The sequence below is a fragment of the Gossypium hirsutum genome, chromosome D13 (assembly GCF_007990345.1).
Source record: "Gossypium hirsutum isolate 1008001.06 chromosome D13, Gossypium_hirsutum_v2.1, whole genome shotgun sequence".
Lineage (NCBI taxonomy): Eukaryota > Viridiplantae > Streptophyta > Magnoliopsida > Malvales > Malvaceae > Gossypium > Gossypium hirsutum.
The window spans coordinates 5,677,001-5,697,029 of NC_053449.1; the positions used below are offsets into that span (position 1 = coordinate 5,677,001).

General features: G+C 31.8%; 3 protein-coding genes across 3 annotated transcripts; 2 read left to right on the forward strand and 1 right to left on the reverse strand.

Annotated features, from left to right (window-relative positions):
- Nucleotides 1-2,536: 2,536 nt before the first annotated feature.
- LOC121225696 (phytosulfokines 3) lies at nt 2,537-3,200 on the reverse strand. The gene is made up of 2 exons (XM_041110102.1): nt 2,959-3,200; nt 2,537-2,829 (listed from the first exon to the last, which is right to left on the reverse strand). Exons 1-2 carry the CDS (start codon nt 3,103-3,105, stop codon nt 2,695-2,697), a joined length of 282 nt encoding a protein of 93 aa, XP_040966036.1. The 5' UTR covers nt 3,106-3,200; the 3' UTR covers nt 2,537-2,694.
- A 4,827-nt stretch (nt 3,201-8,027) lies between these two features.
- On the forward strand, nt 8,028-9,834 carry LOC121225697 (uncharacterized). Its single transcript, XM_041110103.1, has 3 exons — nt 8,028-8,597; nt 8,689-8,761; nt 9,168-9,834. Exons 1-3 carry the CDS (start codon nt 8,226-8,228, stop codon nt 9,659-9,661), a joined length of 939 nt encoding a protein of 312 aa, XP_040966037.1. The 5' UTR covers nt 8,028-8,225; the 3' UTR covers nt 9,662-9,834.
- Nucleotides 9,835-17,663: 7,829 nt separating this feature from the next.
- Nucleotides 17,664-19,405, forward strand: LOC121225698 (F-box protein SKIP22). Its single transcript, XM_041110104.1, has 2 exons — nt 17,664-18,389; nt 18,507-19,405. The coding sequence occupies exons 1-2, from the start codon at nt 17,752-17,754 to the stop codon at nt 19,171-19,173; spliced, it is 1,305 nt and encodes a 434-aa protein (XP_040966038.1). The 5' UTR covers nt 17,664-17,751; the 3' UTR covers nt 19,174-19,405.
- The last annotated feature ends 624 nt before the right edge of the window (nt 19,406-20,029 follow it).

Below are 20,029 nucleotides of genomic sequence, written 5' to 3' on the forward strand. Positions count from 1 at the left end.
GTTGAATGAGTTTAAGTTGTTGACTTTTTATGATTAAATAGTGTTAGATTAGATTTGAATCCGAGTTTATTAGATCAAATTTTTAAATTTGAGCAAGAACCAACCGAATTAATTTAAATAAAGAGAAAAAATAAAAGTTATCTAATTATCAAACTCGAAACTAATATCAACCCACCTTACTACTATACCCGTAAACCAATCCAGGAATTAATAAAACTAATTTGAATGAGTGAATTTCATCCATTCCCTAACAGCTCCCACCATCCCCACTAGCCCCTCTTGGAACCATGCAATATTAACATCCCCATTCTACAAGACATCAGCAGTACCACATATAAAAAAGACAAAAAAATTGTGACTTGTCATTCCTTTATTTCATTACTAGAAATGGTTAGAGATTATGCTATTCGAATTCCGTAATTTGTTAAAGAAATAAATACAGTGATAAAATAAGGGAATCTATGGGAGCGAAGGGCTGAGGGCCGAACCCTCATGGTACGGACCATACTGCACAAGTTGAATCCGTATAGAACTATTCTTTTTCTATTTGACTTTGATTATTACAATATTTTTCAACCCTTAAATAGATGTAGTCGAAACAATTCTTGTATCATTTATTTTTCAATATTAGTGAATTTCTCCTCCTTTGCCCATGTTTTTTCTCGAAAAGATTTCCAATGTAAAATCTGTATATATATTTTTTCCTTATTACCTTGCGATCATTCTACCGCAATTATCAGTGTTTAATATAATAGATATGATATTTTTTCCTCAAAGGCAAGCATGCTAAAGAAGGTTAAAATTACTACCACCCACTTTATGGTTCATGTTATGTCCCAATTCAACATTAATTTCGATTTGCCAATTGATCACATAGATAGAAACAAAACCTTGAAGCACTTGAGGCTATGGTTGAAGCAGAAGCTAGCAAGGTTTCGGTTGTACGGCACTGCTCTCTCTTTGATATTAGATCTGCCCATTATTTTCGACGCTCTAATTTCGGTTTTAGTTATTTTATAATATTAAAATTGGAGATTTAATTTCTTTAATTTGACATAATTTCATCTCTCCGCTTTTATATGGTCATTAGTAGGTCCAAATTGATAGCACTGTTATTTGTTGTCAATTTTTTACTATTGTTTAATTACTTACTCAAGCTCATATGAAAGTACAGTTAACCATTCAATCAATGATAAATTTATATGTCACCCAGATACTTTAATTTTACTTTAAAAGAATTTTCACGCCATCCTTTTTTTATTGGTATAACCAATGTATCTTTCATGTCAACTTTACAGTCTATGGAGATTAATTTTTTCGGGATTTATGGCAATACCTCCCAATAATATCATCGTTCGAATTTAAATTTTATCCTTAGATGTGTAATGTGTCTTACCACTCTACTTAATTTTAACAACCATCACCACTCCGATCAAAAGTTTCTATCATTACAAATTTGGGAATACAGGTGTTAAGATTTAAATCTTGGCCATTAATGGTATCAACAAATATTCTTATCATTATCGCTGCTGTTTATTTAGGCGATTAGATGATGTCAAATTAGATTTTAAATTTTAACTGAAATTAAAAATAAAATAGATAAAAGAGAGATAATAGAGGTAGGTGTAGGCATGAAACATACTAGGAGTAAGAGGATGTGCAACTGCATTTATTATTTTGGTCAGTAAAACAAAGATTTAATTATGACAACGGTCCACCATAAATTCACATATAGATTGGTCATATTAATCTATTTATATTGTATATATGGTGTAGTCTTTGTTCTGGTGGAGCCCTTGAAATTGCCATCGTGGTGGCCATGAATCATGAAATTTTAATATTATATAACAAACATAATGTTGTTGCACCCAATTTGAAGTTTATTTTTGGGTTAATTGCAATAATGTATTTTTTTATTTAATGTAATCTGATTAATTAATTAATAGGATAAACAAATATTTAGTTTTTGAATTATATTTTTTATATTATTATCGATAGGATAAACAAAAATAACATTGAATGTGTGGAATTATATTTAAATAATTAATAGGGTAAACAAAAATAACAACTAATATCATTATCGATATAATACCATTTTACATTTACATATTAAATACACAAATAATTATATTTATCTAATATAAAAATAAATTTAAATATGTGGAATTAAATCAAAATCAAAAGTTTACGTATAGAATTGAACTGAAATCAAAATTTAATGTATATAATTTCACAAAATGAAAATGTATCAAATTGCACATTGAATCAAAATTCATGTATAGCTTTAATATTTATCCCTTACATTTAATTTTTATATTGTAAGTGTGATAAAATCTAAGGAAGGTGATTGACCAAATTGTTTGAATTTTATTACTAAATATTTGCATTTGAAGTTTTCTATTATTGTAATATTGTTAATTATTTTAATATATTTTAATTATATATTAACTGTTTAAATAGTATTATTTTAAATTAACTAAACGATATTAAAATATTTTATTTTAATAAATTAAAAGATAACTACATAAAATCATAATTAATAGAAATTTCACTAGTATTTAAATAAGACAGATATGTTACAGAACTGGTTTTATAACCAGAAAAAAAAAATTCTCCTGCATGAAAATATATTTGAAGGAAGATGATAGAAAGGAAGACACAAGTTTGTAAATATATATATATATATATTATAATTCAAGGTTTGGTTTTCTGGGTATAGATGTAATCAATATGAGCTGCAAGTGTTCTTCTCATCAAGCATTCTTCTTCTTCTACAATTCCCTCGCAGCTATCCTCCAACTCAACCTTCTGATCTGCTTCACCTTCACCCTGAAATAATATTTTCAATATAAAAAATAATAAGACCCTTTACTAATTTTTTAATGATAATTAAGAACAGAAGGTGAAAAGGATTTTAAGTTTTGGAGAAAATTCAATTAAGTACTGGAATAAGCATACCAGATGTACTTGAGTTATGATTGGAGTATTCTTAGAATGTTGAACTGAAGAATCAGGTTCTGGGAGACCAACAGCAAAGGGAGAAGATAATATGAAGAAGAGGAGGAACATGGTGATCATGCAAGAGAAGATGACCTTACAATACATTTTTCTGCTTCTTTTTTATTTTTTGGGGTTGAGAGATTTGGCAAATTAAGAGATGGTTGGGAGGCAATGAGTGTGCAAGGTGAGTGGTTCAATTTATAGAGATTGCCAAGATTCGAGGGAAATTATAAATTGTTTTTTAAATTTATGAACTGAAGATTTTTGGGAGATAATATTTGATGCATACTGATTACATAAGTTTTATGTACCATTAATGAATAATGGATGATTCGTAAAATAAAAAAAAAACTTGAGAAATTATTTTATGCACTCTTCCCACTATATTATTCATAGTCACTTTTCAATTACATAATGACATTTCAATTTTTTTTTCCATATTATTGACATATAATTTTGATAATCTTTTTACCTTGAACCTGGAACTTGGAACCTCAAACCCTTAACTCGAGTTTATGATTCAAGATTTAGGATTCAAGGTTTAAAGTTTAGGGTTTGATGTTCAGAGTTAAGGATTCAAGGTTTAAGGTTTTGGTTTCTTCGAGGTTCAGTGTTTGGTGTTCATGGTTCGAGTTCGAGGTTTAGGGTTCATGGTTCAAGGTTCGGGTTTGAGATTCGAGATTTGAGTTTAGGGCTTGAGATTTGGGGTTAAAGATTCAAGGTTCAAGGTTTTGGTTTTGGGTTCGAGGTTCGATGTTTAGGGTTCGAGTTCAAGGTTTAGGGTTCTTGGTTCAAGGTTTGGCTTCGAGATTTGGGTTCAGGATTCGAGGTAAAAAAATTACCAAATTTATGTATCAGTGACATGGAAAAATTGCTGAAATGTCATTATGTAATTGGAAATGGACCATGGATGATGTAGTGCGAAGGGTTCATAAAATAATTTCTCCCAATAAATTTATTTAAATATAATTCATATTTATAATCATTACATATTTTTTCGGGTTTTAGATTTCAAATCTATGTTTAAATAAAGTATGAATATAATATCATGTTATTGTTTAATAATATTGCATTAAATATTCATCCTATAAGTAAACGTGACTAATGAACCTTGGCTTGACGGTAACAAAGAGGTCTCAAATTTTAGTTTCGAAATTATAATTATTTGAATATGTCGTAATATTTATATATATATTTATTATAATTATCCAAAAGTATGGATTCAAATTACAAATTGCAATTTAATTTTAATTTCTTCTAAAAAGAATAATTAATAGGGTAGATATTTAATAAACTAACAAGGTATAAAAAAAATTATCATTTTATTTTATTTTATAGGGGATAAGATGATGAGGCAGTCATTAAAAATGAAGTCACTTGGATTTAATTTTAAAATATTTTGTTGAATTTTATATCATTATTTGGTTCAATTATTATAAATAGTGCATCAAATTTAAATAATTAAATATTAATAAAAATTCAGATAAAAATATATGACCTTAACCCATTCTTAATTAGTTTTAAAATTTTTCCAAAAGTAGCTATAGAAAGTGGAATTTTCTTTTCATTTCTTTTTTATAAATACTTGGTACATTAATGGGTTTGAATTAAAGGTAATAGTTTTATCAAATTAAAATTATTTATTTAGTTCTTTTTAACTCCACAAGTAAAGTTAAGAAATCATCATTTGTTTTATTTATTTAGTTTCTAAATTTTTCAATATCAACACATTATAGTTTTTAATTCCGCATATGGAGTTGAAAATTCCATTGCCTGTGTATCAAATAAGATATATATATGTATATATATTATATAATACTGTTGACTGAGTTGGTTTCATGAATTAAGAGATATGATAGAATTTACACAAATAAATAATCAAAACTAGGCATATATAACATGCGTAGGGATTGAATCCATATTTAACGTATAATATTTCCTCTCATCAAATTTGTGATTTCTACACACATATGCATGTGTTAAGATTTCTAGCATAAAGAAATTTTTTGGTACAAAGTCAAGTTGCAAATTAAGAAAAAAAGAATTACATCAACAAAATTTGAACCTTGATCGTTGAGGTATTAATAAGCCATAACCGGTGCTCCTTTATTAATATTTATTTATTTGGGTGGAGTATTATTTTCTTTTTCACATGTTTTAGTCATTGGTTAGCTATAAACTAATCATAATTGGTAACTTTTAGTAACTCACATGACTTGTTTGTGGCAAAGAGAAGGAGAACTTTTCGCTTATTTTAAAGAGGTCTTTTTTTATAGGAGTTTTTACTCATATTTCTAATTGCATGTTTAAATTTGCACTAATTATTCTTTATTTTATGCATAATGACTCATTTGACCCTCAAACTTTACAAAAAAAATCATTTTAGCCCTCCATTTAATTTTTCGCCTCTTTTAGCCCTTAAACTTGCGTTGTTTGTCAAATATTCCAAAATGGATGGAAAACTTAACGTCTATTAGCTTTGTTGATGTGGCATCCATGTGGCAGTCCACGTGTACGTCACATCAGCAATTAATTAATTTGTTAGATTTTAAAAAATATATATTTTTATAATTTTCAATAATTTTAATTTTAAAATTTTAAATTTTTAACAAATTGATTAATTGTTGACGTAACATACACAGGTATGTCACGCTAACAACGTTCGTTCATTAACTTTTCCATCCATTTTGGAGTAATTTGACAAACAACGCAAGTTTAAGGGTTAAAAGAGACGAAAATATTTTAAATGGAATGGTCCAAAATATTATTATATAACCCGAAATAAATTAACACCATGAAATTAGTATATCTTCATCTTTATATATAGATATATAGATATAGATAGATATCCTATAAACTTAGAATCCTTTAGAAAAAATACAATGTTGTCATAATGTATATCAATCCTTAGCAAATTTAGTAAAAATCTTGATAGGTTATTTTGAAGAAATGAAATAATGTAGTGAATAAAATTCAAGGAACCAACTTTGTAATGCAAATTTATCATGACTTATGGCATACACCATCCTTATTAATTTGTTCCCACCCAACGTAAGATCATTATAATGAAAGGGTGGACCATGTAATAATAAAAATTAAAATTAAAAAGAAAAATATGAGTGGACCATTCTCCTTTTTCTTTTTTTCTTTTTTCTCACAATAAATAAAAGGTGGTGTGGAATGGGTTGGAGTGGATAGCTAATAAATGCATAAAAATAAGTAAATTAAAGATAAAAAGTAAGAATATCTAAGCATGCATGAATGACAATCAATTAAGAAAGTATCAATAAATATAAAAAAAATATATAGAGAAATTATCAATGTTGTTCGTATCGATTGGTAAAAAATTTAATGTCTCTTAAATAAAGTCTTGAGTTCAAGTCTTGTGAATAGAGAAAACAACATTAAGAGAACTTTACTCGTTTAAGAGTCCAACCTAACTCGACTGGAGTTCAATGTTATTACCGGATGTCAGTTCACGATCCAAATCTATTTTATTTTTTAAAATCTTCACAAGTTTCTTCTTGCAAAGGACCACCGTGTTGGTTATTTTCATCTCTCTCACACCTACAAATTGCAGTTGAGCGTCCTGTGTTTGCATTGCATACGTATATAAATATTTGAGGTGGGTATATTTTGAAATAGTTGACTAATGCTCAAGGTGACAGGTGACAGTTGAATTGAGGAAAAGATGTTATTAATACAATATTGATATTTTGATGATAATAGTTTCAAGTTCAGAATAATATTACGATCGAGGATGAATGGTTGAATTAACCAGAATTTTTATTTATTGGGTTCTGGGGTTGATGGATTAATTGGAGATGATGAAATGGTGACTAAGTAGGGATTGGATGTTGGTATAAGGAGAGCAAGAGTTGATAGGTGAATTCAAGTTTTCCATTACAAAAGCTTAATGATTAAAGACCATTCATACCGTTAGATAGTAAATGGTGAGAGTAAAAGGATGTATCTCACGTACATATATATATATAAATATCAAGAATTGCTAAAGCATGATTTTCATTACATATGGCTCCATTTTCTTACCTCCACTTATTTTTCCTTCACTTCATGTTTGTTTTGGACCAGACATGATGATCGATTTGTTCAACATTCATGCATGGAAACAGGCAAAACCGGATAATAACCAAACAAAAGTTACCCCCTCTTTTTTCATTCATTATAGCTATGGCTAAAGACCACTCTCATTTATAACATACAAAATCATTAGTTAACGTATACACACACACCACATCTAACTCATACATGGTATTCTGGTTTTGAGTTTGACCAATCTTGACGTAATTGAGTAGACCTGTCAATTAGGAAGGTTGAGTTAATTTTGGATAAAATTATTCCGATTTAAGTAACTTTGGGTAAGAAAAATACAATGATGTTTATTTATAATTATTTTACTTAATAATATTATTTCTAGAGTAGGAACATAAACGCATCTCATTGTACAGCCACCAATTTGGAATATGAAACAGCATTTCAATTCATAAATAGTATTCCAAATTGGGAATATTTATGGTATGTGACTGGTAAGATATGCCAAATATTAATACATATTTTATTTGCAGGCGAAATATCATTGTCAGCTTCTTGCTGCATTGCAATTAGCATATACATATTTTTCATGAAACATTGAATTTCATTCTAAAATTGGTCTCCCTTAATGTCTCCCATGCACCTGCTTTGCTCCAAGAAACAAGATTATATTCTTCCATAGGGACCTACCCACATGCCACATGATTATAATTCCCATTATTTAATTAAAGTTTTACCATAATAAATTAGATGATAACACATTACTAAAAGTTTTATAAGATAATTTATAACAATTTTGTTTTTAATTAAGTATTATTATCTGATTCACTCACGACATATAAAATTATACATTAGGGTGGGAGAAAGAGATTATAAAACTTAATAATAAAGAGAATGCTGTGGATATTTTGATTCAAATCTTATGCTGTAAAACTTTAATCAGTCCCAAAATTTAATGTAATTTAAGCTTTTGAGATTGTAGGGTTCATCAATCAATAAGAAGATAGCACTGTTTAAAAGTTTCCAAGTTGTCCCCAATATCACAAATGATTGCCTGTTGGAGCCTATATGCTTGCCTTTCACTCTAACAAAAAGAAAAAAAAAAATCTCCTTTCAATTTTTTTTATCTATCTGTTTCCAATCATCAACTTCCCCTCCATCCCTTTACTTACATGTGCTCTCAAAATTTGCAGACTCCATTAATGGCTTCTTCTCCTGTAACATCAAAACAACTCAAAGAGCATCTTAAAGACAAACAAGAGCCTTTCACTTTAAGCATATACCTTTCTGAGAGAGGGTATTTGGTTAAATGCTCGAGCTCTAATGGTCGAAATGGTTGCTGCAGCAGTCAAATGAATTTGTTTAAGAACCTGTGGAACAAGAAGATGGTTTTGGTTCCAACAAGGGTGGTTAAGTCTAAGCTGCATAAACTTGTTTCTGGTAATAATGGTAGCTTAGAGCTTTCTTGTTGCAATAATGGCAATGAAGATGGGTTTCAGAGTACAGATTCTTCATCAAGAACTTGTAATGTGGAACCAGAAAAGGTACATAAATAATCTATGTTCTTTTAGCTGTTTTTTGTCGGATAATTACAGCATTAATAAAACACTTGTTGTATTGAAACATTGGTTGCAGCGGGAAAGGAAATGCATTGAAGATAAGCAACTTGACCTTATGTCAATGTTAAATAAATTGTCATCCGATGAAGGTTAGTATTTCTTTTTTCATTTTCAGTAACCCATGCAATTCTACCAACTTTAGCATACAGTAATTTTTTAACATTTTAATTTCAAGGACTAAATTTTAATTTTTTATCAAAGTATAACTATTAATAAAAAAATTTGATTCTTTATTTAGGTTAATTATATCATACATCTCCAAATTATGGTCTATATTTTAAATTGATCCCTATACTGCAAAAAATTTCTACTTAATTTTTCAATATATTAGTATTGTAACGATTAGGCTCTTCCATCAATTTATAATCCCAGCTTAAACATTAAATGCCAACTTGAACTATTAAAAATCTAGGTCATAGTTTAAGGACTTCTGTTTAAATTAACCCTTTTGTCCCCTCCTCTTCAATATATCAACCCTTTGTTTCTCGCATGAAGTGCATCACATCATAACAAGACAAGAAAGGCCAACATGTAAGAACTCCATTGATCCGACCGAAAATGTCAAAGCCAATAATTTCGTGTTGGCAAATTTTCCATGGAAGTTGCTTGGAAGATCACTAATGGAGAGATACACACTCATTGGCTTCAAAGAAGCAAAGGGTTCCATGATAACCGGACCTTGCACCCTTCAGTGGCGAAGCAACCAGCAGTTTGGGCATCAAAGGGAGCCTCTAATGAACCTATCGGCAATAAAATCCATGAAAAACAATGATGGAACCAATGTCAGAACCAAACAGAGCTATGTTCATTGGTTCATTGGGCTGAAAAATCTAGGGAACCTAATGCACGCATGCAGGAAAAGTATAGGTTTTTTTGACACATTTGAAGAATGGGATTATTGTAAATTGCAGAGGAAAATTGGGTTTGACATAGGAGATACAATCATGGATGAGATTATTGAGGAAGCAATTGATTTACTCTTACAGTGAAAAATAGGTCCAATTCTATAGAAGGGTCCGTATATTATGTGTTTTTAGCGGATTAGTCCCTCTACTGTAAAGTTTCCCTTGTATACACCTGAATACAAGTTAATGTATGTATGTGTGAACTTTCTCTTATTCTAAACTTGAACACAGCAAAAATAATACAAACTTGTTTTTCCATCCTTTTTATTTTTTATTTTTTTTTATGTTACATGATTTCAATCAAAATCAATTATTACAAGTACTAAATTAAATAACTAAAATAAATATAGGAAAACCCACACATTTATAGAGGATGAAACTACACACATAATTGAACAACACGGCCTGGCCACGTTATTTTTCTATTTGTTTCGAATTAGTCCATACTTGTTTTCAAATTGATTTTAGAGTTTCAGAACCTTGATTTAAGTCTTGTTTTTGAATGAACAATATGTTTATTGAATGTTTATCTATTAATGAATGATTAAATTGAATTTTTGGATTGAAATTACATATTCTTGACTGTTTATTTATCGTAGCATCTCGTAACCCTAATTCGAAGACGAAGATGGACGAAGGATGTTATCTTTAGTTTTTTAATTTATAGTTATCACAAACTCAATTTAATTATTAGTTATGGGTTAATTTTGTATATGCTTTATAACTAAACTTGTTAAGCATAAATCCTAAATAAATAGATTTAGATTTTTTTGGGTTAATTAGGTCAAACTTGAAAATTACCATTATATCATTTTAATTTTTGTCATTATATTTATAAACTAAAGATAAAAGTTACCATTATACTCTAATTTTATATTGAATTTGTTACTTTAACTTTGTTATTGATTGAATTTTCCACTAAAATTTGCTTTTTTACTTAATTTTGTTATTCAATTTTAATTTAAAATGATTTAAAAATAATTTAATAATTTTTTTTATATATTTTATTTTAGTACCGTTATTTAGGGCTATCGTTTGGCATTACGATTAGAGGTGGAAATGTATTTTTCAACCCCAAAAGTAATGCCAAACAATTGATTTTTAAAGTTAAAAGTAAGATAAAACAAAATGTTTTTCCATCCAAACATAAAAGTTGGGGTTTAAGTGCTTTGGTTTTTGCATTTAGTTTGATGATAAATTATATACATGACTTAGAGACACAGAACAGTTTCGAAAACAACCTTTATTTTCGGGTTTTTTTCTAGTTTTAGTTAAGTTTTCATGTTAGATTCACACACCTGATGATAGTTTTGATCAACCACACAACAACGCACTCCGAAACCTACATAAGGTATCAAATTGCATTGATTAACAAACTCGACTTAACCCAAAATTTCACTTAAATACACCCTATTTCCAAAAGAAATCAATCCCTAAAATCAGCATACGAGCACTTACTTCATAGAATAATAGTGTCGAAACAACAACTACTCCACCGGAGGATCTCGAATTTCGCACCCTTCGCCTAATCAAAAACCACCAGAATGCTTAACACAACGAAAAATGAGAATAAACACTAACAACTCACCTTGCTCAAAGAACGAATTAAACCTTAAAATCAAAAAATAAATCGACATTACTTACCTTTACTTGGATTTACGATCGCAAACGAAGAATCAAAAGTTAATCCTCAATAACTCAATGGCAGCAAGTAGGAAACAAAACAAAAGAAAGAAAGATGGAAAACTCAAGAAAAAGAAAGGAAAGAAGAGGAAAAAGAACCTGACAAAAGAGGGGGAGAAACAAAAGAGAAGAAATGTGAAAAGAGAGAGCGGGAAAAGTTGGGCGATAAAAAGGGAAGTGATTTTAGGGATGTGATAAATCTAAAATAATAAAAAAAAATAGATATTCTACTAAAATCCTAACCCACCATATTTTTAGAATTCAAATTAAACTCCATTTCCAACACATAGCAAGAAACAAAAAGTTTTCCACATTTGCGCACAAAAAATTCAAACATAAAACCTAGGGGTAAGTTGAAGCCTTACCACTGAACTAATAGACTCATCATTGTCAAAAAACCACAAAATCAAAAGATAAGTCCTAAGACTCTTAAAGCAAACATTTATGGCACTCAATCATCATACCAAATCAAATTACATGACAAAATTTAACAATCCAAACCTAAAAAATTTTTGGGCGTTACAGTATTAATGTAAATTATAAATAATTTTATTAAGTAATTTATTCGAATAATTACAAGTGTACTTAAACAAAAATACCACACTTAGGGCATCAGATCCAACAATTTTTTACACCACCTCCATCCTCAAGAGCATATTACATGCCATTGCCGTAAAAAATACCAATGTATTTGCCATTGCCTACAATTCTAGCATTCTATCCACAATTGGGTTATTCAACACCATATATTTCTCCACGAATAGTGTCGCAAACACCCTCAACATCAATGTTCTTTGGAGGTGGGTCATTTTCGCAACCACCTATTAATATCATCGACGATATAGGATGGATACCTAGAATGCAAATGGATACCTAGAATGCAAATGCATTCTAGCACGGGAGAACAATATGAGGATGAAGACAATGTTGGAGATGAAGATGAAGATCAAGATCAAGATGGAGGTGGAGGTGGAGGTGGAGGTGGAGATAGGATAATATGGAGGTGAAGATGAAGATGAAGATGAAGAGCCGGAACCCCAACACGACAAAATCCTCCTCGTAACCGACACCCACTAAGTTGTGGCATGCATTCGGGCCGAAGACGGAAATATTTTTTTCTTTTTAATTTTTCTAATGTAAATAATCATTTAGTTTGTATTAAACTTTTCCATCCACAAAATACTTACTCACATTTTATCAAAAAAACGTTTGTTTATTTTTTACATCAATAATATACTTATTTACAATTTACCCAAAAATGAATAAATGAATAAAATTTTTAATTCAATCATCTCCTTAATGTTCCCTCAAAGTGTGGACAAGTTGTCCTACCATGCAAATGATTCCTACAATAACTGCATAACCTCGGTTGGTCTATCTTCTCCTGAATATTCATATTGTTGTGTATCTGACTAGAATTTGGTCAACTTTTTGGCTTGTGACGCAACATAACATCCAGTAGCAACTCGAATGGAGCGCTCAAAACAGACAACCACATATTTCATTTGGAACTGGTGGGATTCAAATTTCTATACTTTATATATGTGTTTTAGTTTGTACACTTCATCAACATAGCTTATTCAATCCAGATTTGCCGAGGCACATGCAACAATTTCATATGCACATGCAACATAGGTCCTCAGTCTCAGTTATACACGGTACGATCCCCCGACAATACCTTTGTCGAGTCTAGGGAACTTCATAACCCAAAATATTTGATTTGGACGTGAGTTACACACTATAAACATGAAGTTTGCTCTTTCTGCATTTTTTGTAATATTTTGCTCTTTTCGCTCGCTTTGGAAACAATGTTGATAAGCGAAAATATGTTTCTTTGACCACCAAGGTTATCGATAAATGACACATCCCCTTCAATATGGAATTTATGTATTCCATTAGGTTGTTGTCATGTGTCCGTACCGTAAACCTTCATCATATGATTGAGTCTACTGTTCCTTGGGTATCCTATTGAGGTATTTCATATTGTTTTCATTTATAGCCCATAAGTTCTCCATGTAAAACCCAAATTCTGCCCGGGCCCGCACGCACAAAATAAACCAATAAAAATAATAAAAATGTCAGTCCATTTATAAAAGTCCAATTATATCAGCCCAAATAGCAAACCCAATAGCCCAATAAAAAACCCTAAGCCTAAACCCAATATTTTCAACAGCAAAGAAAAACCCTAGGCAGCAACTAGGCCTCAACCGCCGCACGCCCCAATGGCAGCCAAGCGCGCCCCGCCACCACGTGTGCCGCCATGTCACTGTACCTGCAAAATAGCCTAGAAGAATCTAAAAGCAAAAAAAAAGAAGAGGAAAAATAGTTTGTAAAATATGATTTTTGGGGCTATAAAAACCTCGTTTCTGTATTCTAAATTTACTTGCGAATGAATAAAAAAACAGAGAAAAATCAATTCAAATACAAACCATTTTCGAAGGTAGATCTTGTTTACTTTCTGATTTATTTATTTATTTATTTTCCTTTACTTGATTTTTTTAGAAGAAAACCGAAAATAAAAGGATAAAAATTGTACATTTTTGCGAAGGAGGTGCCGATTCTGATAAAAATTGATATTTTTGAGTCGGGGAGTCGAAAAAACCCAAAAAATGAGCTTTTTTTTAATTTTTTGGCCACTGTGGAAGGCAACGCCGTCGTCGGCGACCGGCGGCCGCCATGGTGATTCGGCACTAGAGCCATGGCCAGATTTTGGGAGAGGGAGAGGACTTTGAAAGGTTTTTGAAAGTTTTTTTTCTGAAGTAAAGAATAAAATGAATTTTTGGTAAAAAAGTTTGACTTATAAAGCTTTACAAAACGACGTCGTTTTGATTTAAAACACTAGGCGCAAAACAGCGCCGTTTCAGGCCCTTGACCCGCGCGTGACCCCACCCGAGGGGGGATCCGCGTGTTTTCAACAAAGGGTATATTTGCGCAAAAAGTCCTCCCACTTCTTCCACCTGTTTTAATTAGATCCTTTTTGTTTTTTTAATTCAGCCTGATAATTTTTTTCATCACATTTTAGTCCCTGATGGAACTGTGCGTTTTGGAGGGGAAGGGAGAATTTCCCTTTTAATCCCTCCATGTTATTCGTGTGTTCAAATAGGTCCTCTCATTTACCTTTTTATTTTAGATTTCCCCAAATTTCTGTTTTAAGACTCAAATTAGTCCCCTTTTATTATTTTTGCTACTTTATTAATTAGTTTAGTGTGGTTATTACTATAATTATATTTTCTTTTTATGCTTATTTATTTATTATTATATCATAACATCATTAATTTTGTATTATTATTACTGTCACTATTATATTTCTATTTACATTTATCTACCTAAATTTTTAAATATATTTTGTTTTATTATATATTATCATTATTTATTTGCTTATATCTTTTTTTTAACTTTAGATTATTTGCTATATTATTATTATTTACTTATTTATACCCTTTTTATAATTTCAAATTTTATTATTTTTGTTATTATTAATATTTTTTAGCCGTTTTATATACCATTTATTTACGTATTCGTTTACTATCGTTTTTAACCTAGTTTTAGCTTCTACTTGTTTTTTTATTTATTATCATCTTTTATTTATTTTGTTTTCGCCTTTATTAATATCGTTCATATCATCGCATCTATTATTTTGTGCATATTAACACTGTGGTTTATGTTTACGTTTTACTACAAAATCGCGTTACATTTTATCCAATACATTGAAAACGTTGTTCTATATAAGCAATATTTCGTATTTTGGAATTCGAAAAGGGCGTTCCCTAACTTATAGGGTCTCGATTTTTTTTCGATAAATCCAAATATACGAACCATTTTTCAAAAACACAATTTTAAAATTATCTCGGGAATTAAAAGAATCGTATTCTAACTTACGGAATATGATTTCTTTTCTAAAACTGAGATAATCAAAAATTTCAATAAAATAAATAATATTTTCGGTGTTTACTCTCGTTTTGAGATTTAAGATATGGTGTCCTAACTCACGGGATATAATTTTTTCTCGATTGACGTGAAATACGCCCTTTTTAAAATTTTTAAGTGATTTTGACAAAAGAATTGTTTTTTAAATCCCTTCAAAATTTTCAACTTTCGACAATAAGACATTAATTAATCAATTAGGTACCAATTTTGGGTGTGACGAGGGTGCTAATCCTTCCTCGCACATAATCGACTCCCAAACCCGTTTTCTCAAATTTCGTAGACCAAAATCATTGTTTTAGTAAAATCAAAACATTTTATTAAAACAATCAAATTGCGAGGTGATCTGATCACACCTAATAAAAAAGATTGGTGGCGACTCCAATGTTTTTTAAATAAAAAGTTGACCCCTTTTTGTCAAAAAATGGTTTCGACACTCCAACATTTCATAGAATTGATGTTGGACGAACTCATACCCTGTCGAAGAAAATAAAAAGTATATTTATGAATGTAAACAATGTATATGTTAAAGAATGATATAGAAAATAATATTTACTACGTACCCATGTTAATAGCATGTCGTTGCTTAGTAACCTTATGAAATTGGCCTATGTAATTTGACGCGATATAACATATACAATTCCTATGGTATGCACGATCCTATAGGCTTCCACGTTGATCAATTGCAACTTGTATTTCGGGTGCCTTATCAAAAATGATGCATATATCGAAAGGTGGTAAGCCTTTATCCAGGTAGCTTTCTTTGGACATAGTATGTGCATGTGTGGTGTGTAGAGATATTCATGGGCTGGGTTTAGCCTAAGCATGATATTAACACACTTTATGCTTGCCCAAGCCTGGCCTAACCCGAAATATGAGTCTAAAATTTTGCCTAAGCTCTCCCAGATTTGCAATGGTTAATCCAAGCCCATTCTAGGCCCACACATATTATTTTTTAAAAAAATATATATTTGTATTATATTAATTTACTATTTAATAAATTTTCATGTTTATTAAAATTTTATATATAATTATCTTAATATTTTTAGTGTTTACATATATTAGTATTATATATGGGCGGACTGAGCTCGAGCCTTGAATGTTCAAGCTCAAGCTTGACCTATATTTTGAATTGGCCTAATTTTTTTGCTCAAACTCATTTTTCGAACCAAATATTTTTGTCCAAACCCTCTTGAATTTCGGGAAGACCTTCGGCCCTAGACTGATAACCCGACCTATGAACATGCGTAATGTGGGTTTGCCCCTGGGTACTAACCTTAAAATTGTAGAGTACCAAAAAATAAACCAAATTTGAGTACTGAAATTAGCCACAACTTATGTATGATTCAGAGGCTAATAGTAAAATTTTGCCTATAATACAGAATTATTTAAATATATATATAAGGTAAGTTACAAGCTTAATCATTTATATATGCTTAAAATTAAGTTTTAGTCATTAAAGTTTTTTTTTTAAGATAGTCATTGAGTTTATTATGTTATGGCTACTGAATCGTTAATGATCCGAAGTGGCATGTTAACTTCACCTTTAGGATTTTAATTTTAGGTTAAATTGTTCATCTAATCCCTGTACTATTCCAATTATTTTTCATTTACCTTTTTTTCTTCTTCTTTTTCTTTTCTTTGTTCTCCTTTTAATTCTTTATTCCCCTTCACATTCTTTTTAAAATACTTGATACTTTGATGTCTGGTATGACCAAGTAGTCTGTGGTGGTGAGATTTGAGTGTGGGATTTTCTTGAATGAGCTATTTGTGTTCTTTATTTTGCAATGCTTGGTTAATTTCTACCATTCAAACCACAATTTTGAACATGAAAACCTTTTTCTTTTTCCTCTTCAAAAGCAGAAAAAATTAATGAGTACAGGGACTAGCTGCACAATTTGATCTGAAATTAAAAGGAATAAAGCAATACTTAGTCCCTGAACTTGGTAATTTTTTCCACCTTAGTCTTTGAACTTTTTTTTGTCTATATTAGTCTGGGAACTTGGCATTTTTCTCAATTTGGTCCATTAACTTAGATTGTGTCACGTCATCACTTAAAAATTTTTTTTTATTTTTTTATAATTTTAATAATTTTTAGATTTTATTTTATTTTTTAATTTTCAAGTAATAATAGAAATTTTGGGAGTGTGCCACATCATGATATATTAATAGAATCCAAGTTCAAGGATCAAATTGAGAAAAATTATCAAATTTAAGACCTAAATATTACTTTATCCCAAATAAAAACCTATAGGTGAAGTTAGCATGCCACCCCAAATTGTTGTAACACGATTAAAACAATTAACCGCTAAGTAACTATAACATAAAAATTAATAACATTATTAAGCATATGGTAATTTTTAAAACTTTGAAGAGAAAAAGATAATTTTAAGCAAACATAAATGACTAAACTTGCAATTTACCCATATGTATATACAGACAGAATCACAGGACAGGGGCATCTTGTGTTGCTTATCATCCAAGATAATCAAAATCCCCTTTTTCTTTGCAGCCTTTAGCATAATCTGGAGTATTTTCGAACCAAAAAAAAAGAAAGTATAACAACAATGAAACTGAGACTGAGAAATCATGAATCCAGAGAAACCCTGAGAATCCAACTCCCATCTCCTTGTTCTTTTCTTCAACTCCAGGAAACCCTTTCTCTCTCCCTCCCTCCGCCCCATCCTCCTCCCTCTTCCCTCCGTTTTTACCTCAACGACAACGATTTGCTCCTACCGCCCTCCCCTCACTCTTCCCTCCATTCCCTTGGCGTCGTCGCCGGCGACCTTCTCTATTTCTCCTCCAACCCCACCGCTTTTTCCGCTGTTTCAGTAACCCAAATGGATGACCCCAATCGGGTGCCGGACAACAACAACAATCAAGAGACCCAAATGCAAGAATTGCCTCAATTTGAAGAACCCATGTCGCAAGATCCCGAATTTTCTCCAGAAACTATGGACATCGATGCCTCTGCCCTTAGCGAAAGGTTGTCGGAGCCCTACTTCTTGAGGAAGGTTTTGGGGGAAGAGCTGGGTGATAATGGCTGCATTCACAAGCTGTTGGCGATTTCGGTCCACGCCGTTTTACTCGAGTCGGGTTTCGTGGGGATCGATCCAATTTCGGGGCTCCGAACCGATCGGTTTCATTGGCCAGATGAGTTTCCTTCTCCTGTCTCATTTCACTATTCCCTGCCTGAACTGTTGAGGTCTAATTTGACTGATTATGTAGTTTTAAAGTTTCAGACTTTAGGCCATTTCTTTCAGGTTTATGGGTCTTTGTTTAAGGGTTCAAGTTTATATAAATTGTCTCTGGATGAAACTAGGTTTGCTCCAACTCTGAATTTGGTGTGGGAAAATTGTGATAAAAATGTTGCTATGGATGATAAGAAAGATGGGTCTTTTGTTTCGTATCCTGAGAGTGAAGTTTTCGAGTTTTGGAAGATTGTTAAAGATGGGCTTGCATTGCCATTGTTAATAGATCTCTGTGATAAGACTGGTTTGGCCCTTCCGGTTTGTTTGATTCGTCTCCCAGCCGAGTTAAAGGTGAAGATCCTGGAGTCGTTACCCGGTGCCGATATTGCGAGGATGGAATGCGTTTGCTTGGAGATGCGATACCTGGCTTCCAACAATGATCTGTGGAAGCAGAAATTTAAAGAAGAGTTTGGGTGTACGTCAGGAACTGTAGCAACGGGGAACTGGAAAAAGATGTTTATTTCATGCTGGGAGAGTAGGAAGAAGCGAAATCCGGCGATTACAAGGTGGCAAGGGTTTGCTCGTGTTGATAATAGACCGCTATACTTCCCAATTTGGAGAGATCCCAATCCATTCTTTCCTTCATTCGGAGTTCCTCACATAATTGGAGGTGAGCACGATGCATCACCATTTGTTGCTCCTCATCCTTACATGCCCTGTGTTCATCAACATCCATTTCGAGGGCGACAGAATTTCAGACATCACTGCAATCACGGAGAAAGACAGAATGATGCATAGTAGCCAGTGACTACTTTACCACCTATCCCTTGTCGAGAAATCGAGATGTGATTTAGGTAAAAATCATAGAAAGATCATGTTTAAATATATGTTTCTTGCATTTGAGAACCAAGTCTTTAGCTAGAAAGGGAAGAAGCAAAATGTGAGTGTGCCAGGTTCTTCAGTTTGGTTTTGATGCTTGTAAGGTACCATGACTGATGTTACCAGCTAACTAAGCTACTTTGTTTGATGATATCTGTACAAGCCCAAATTTTCCCGGGGGCCCAAATAACCCTTACAATGGCCCAAACCCAATAATCCAAACCCAATACAACACAACCCAAACAAATTTAACCCTAAGCCCAAATGGCCCAAAAAAAAACTTAGGCCAATTTCCAGCTAAGGGAAAACCCTAGGTGCGCCGCACCTAGGTCTTCAGCCTCCAGCGCCGCAAGTCACGGCCACCTGCCCTTCTGACGTCGCTCCACCTGCTCCACCTGCAAAGAGAGAAACAAACACGTAACAAGGAGAAAAAGAAGCAGACAACACAAAACAATGGAAAATATTGAATCTTTTTCTTTCTTTTTGTTCTTTGGCTATAAAAGCCGAACATATTTCAAAAAAGAAAGGGGGGAGCCCTTTTGAAAAGAAAAACAAAGAAATAAAAGGTGACCCTTTTGGTATCCGAATCTTTCTCTGTTTATTTTATTGTTTATTTTTTATCTCCTACACTAAATAACAAACGAAAAAATCAAAAAAACCTTACCTGCGCCGCACCGGAGGAGAGAAGACGAGCGGTTTCCCCTCGATCTTCGGGTCTCCGGCTTCTTTTTCGGGGATTTGGCCTTAGATCCGTACCCTAGGGACGCTAGGCTTA

Bases quoted from the DNA above. Each gene is read 5' to 3' on its own strand.
- LOC121225697 (XM_041110103.1), top strand. From the start codon at position 8,226: ATGTGCTCTCAAAATTTGCAGACTCCATTAATGGCTTCTTCTCCTGTA. The intron at 8,598-8,688 runs GTACATAAATAA...CATTGGTTGCAG, and splicing joins GTAATGTGGAACCAGAAAAG to CGGGAAAGGAAATGCATTGA. The intron at 8,762-9,167 runs GTTAGTATTTCT...TCTCGCATGAAG, and splicing joins TAAATTGTCATCCGATGAAG to TGCATCACATCATAACAAGA.
- LOC121225698 (XM_041110104.1), top strand. From the start codon at position 17,752: ATGAAACTGAGACTGAGAAATCATGAATCCAGAGAAACCCTGAGAATC. The intron at 18,390-18,506 runs GTCTAATTTGAC...GGATGAAACTAG, and splicing joins TCCCTGCCTGAACTGTTGAG to GTTTGCTCCAACTCTGAATT.
- LOC121225696 (XM_041110102.1), bottom strand. From the start codon at position 3,105: ATGTATTGTAAGGTCATCTTCTCTTGCATGATCACCATGTTCCTCCTC. The intron at 2,830-2,958 runs GTATGCTTATTC...ATATTATTTCAG, and splicing joins TCATAACTCAAGTACATCTG to GGTGAAGGTGAAGCAGATCA.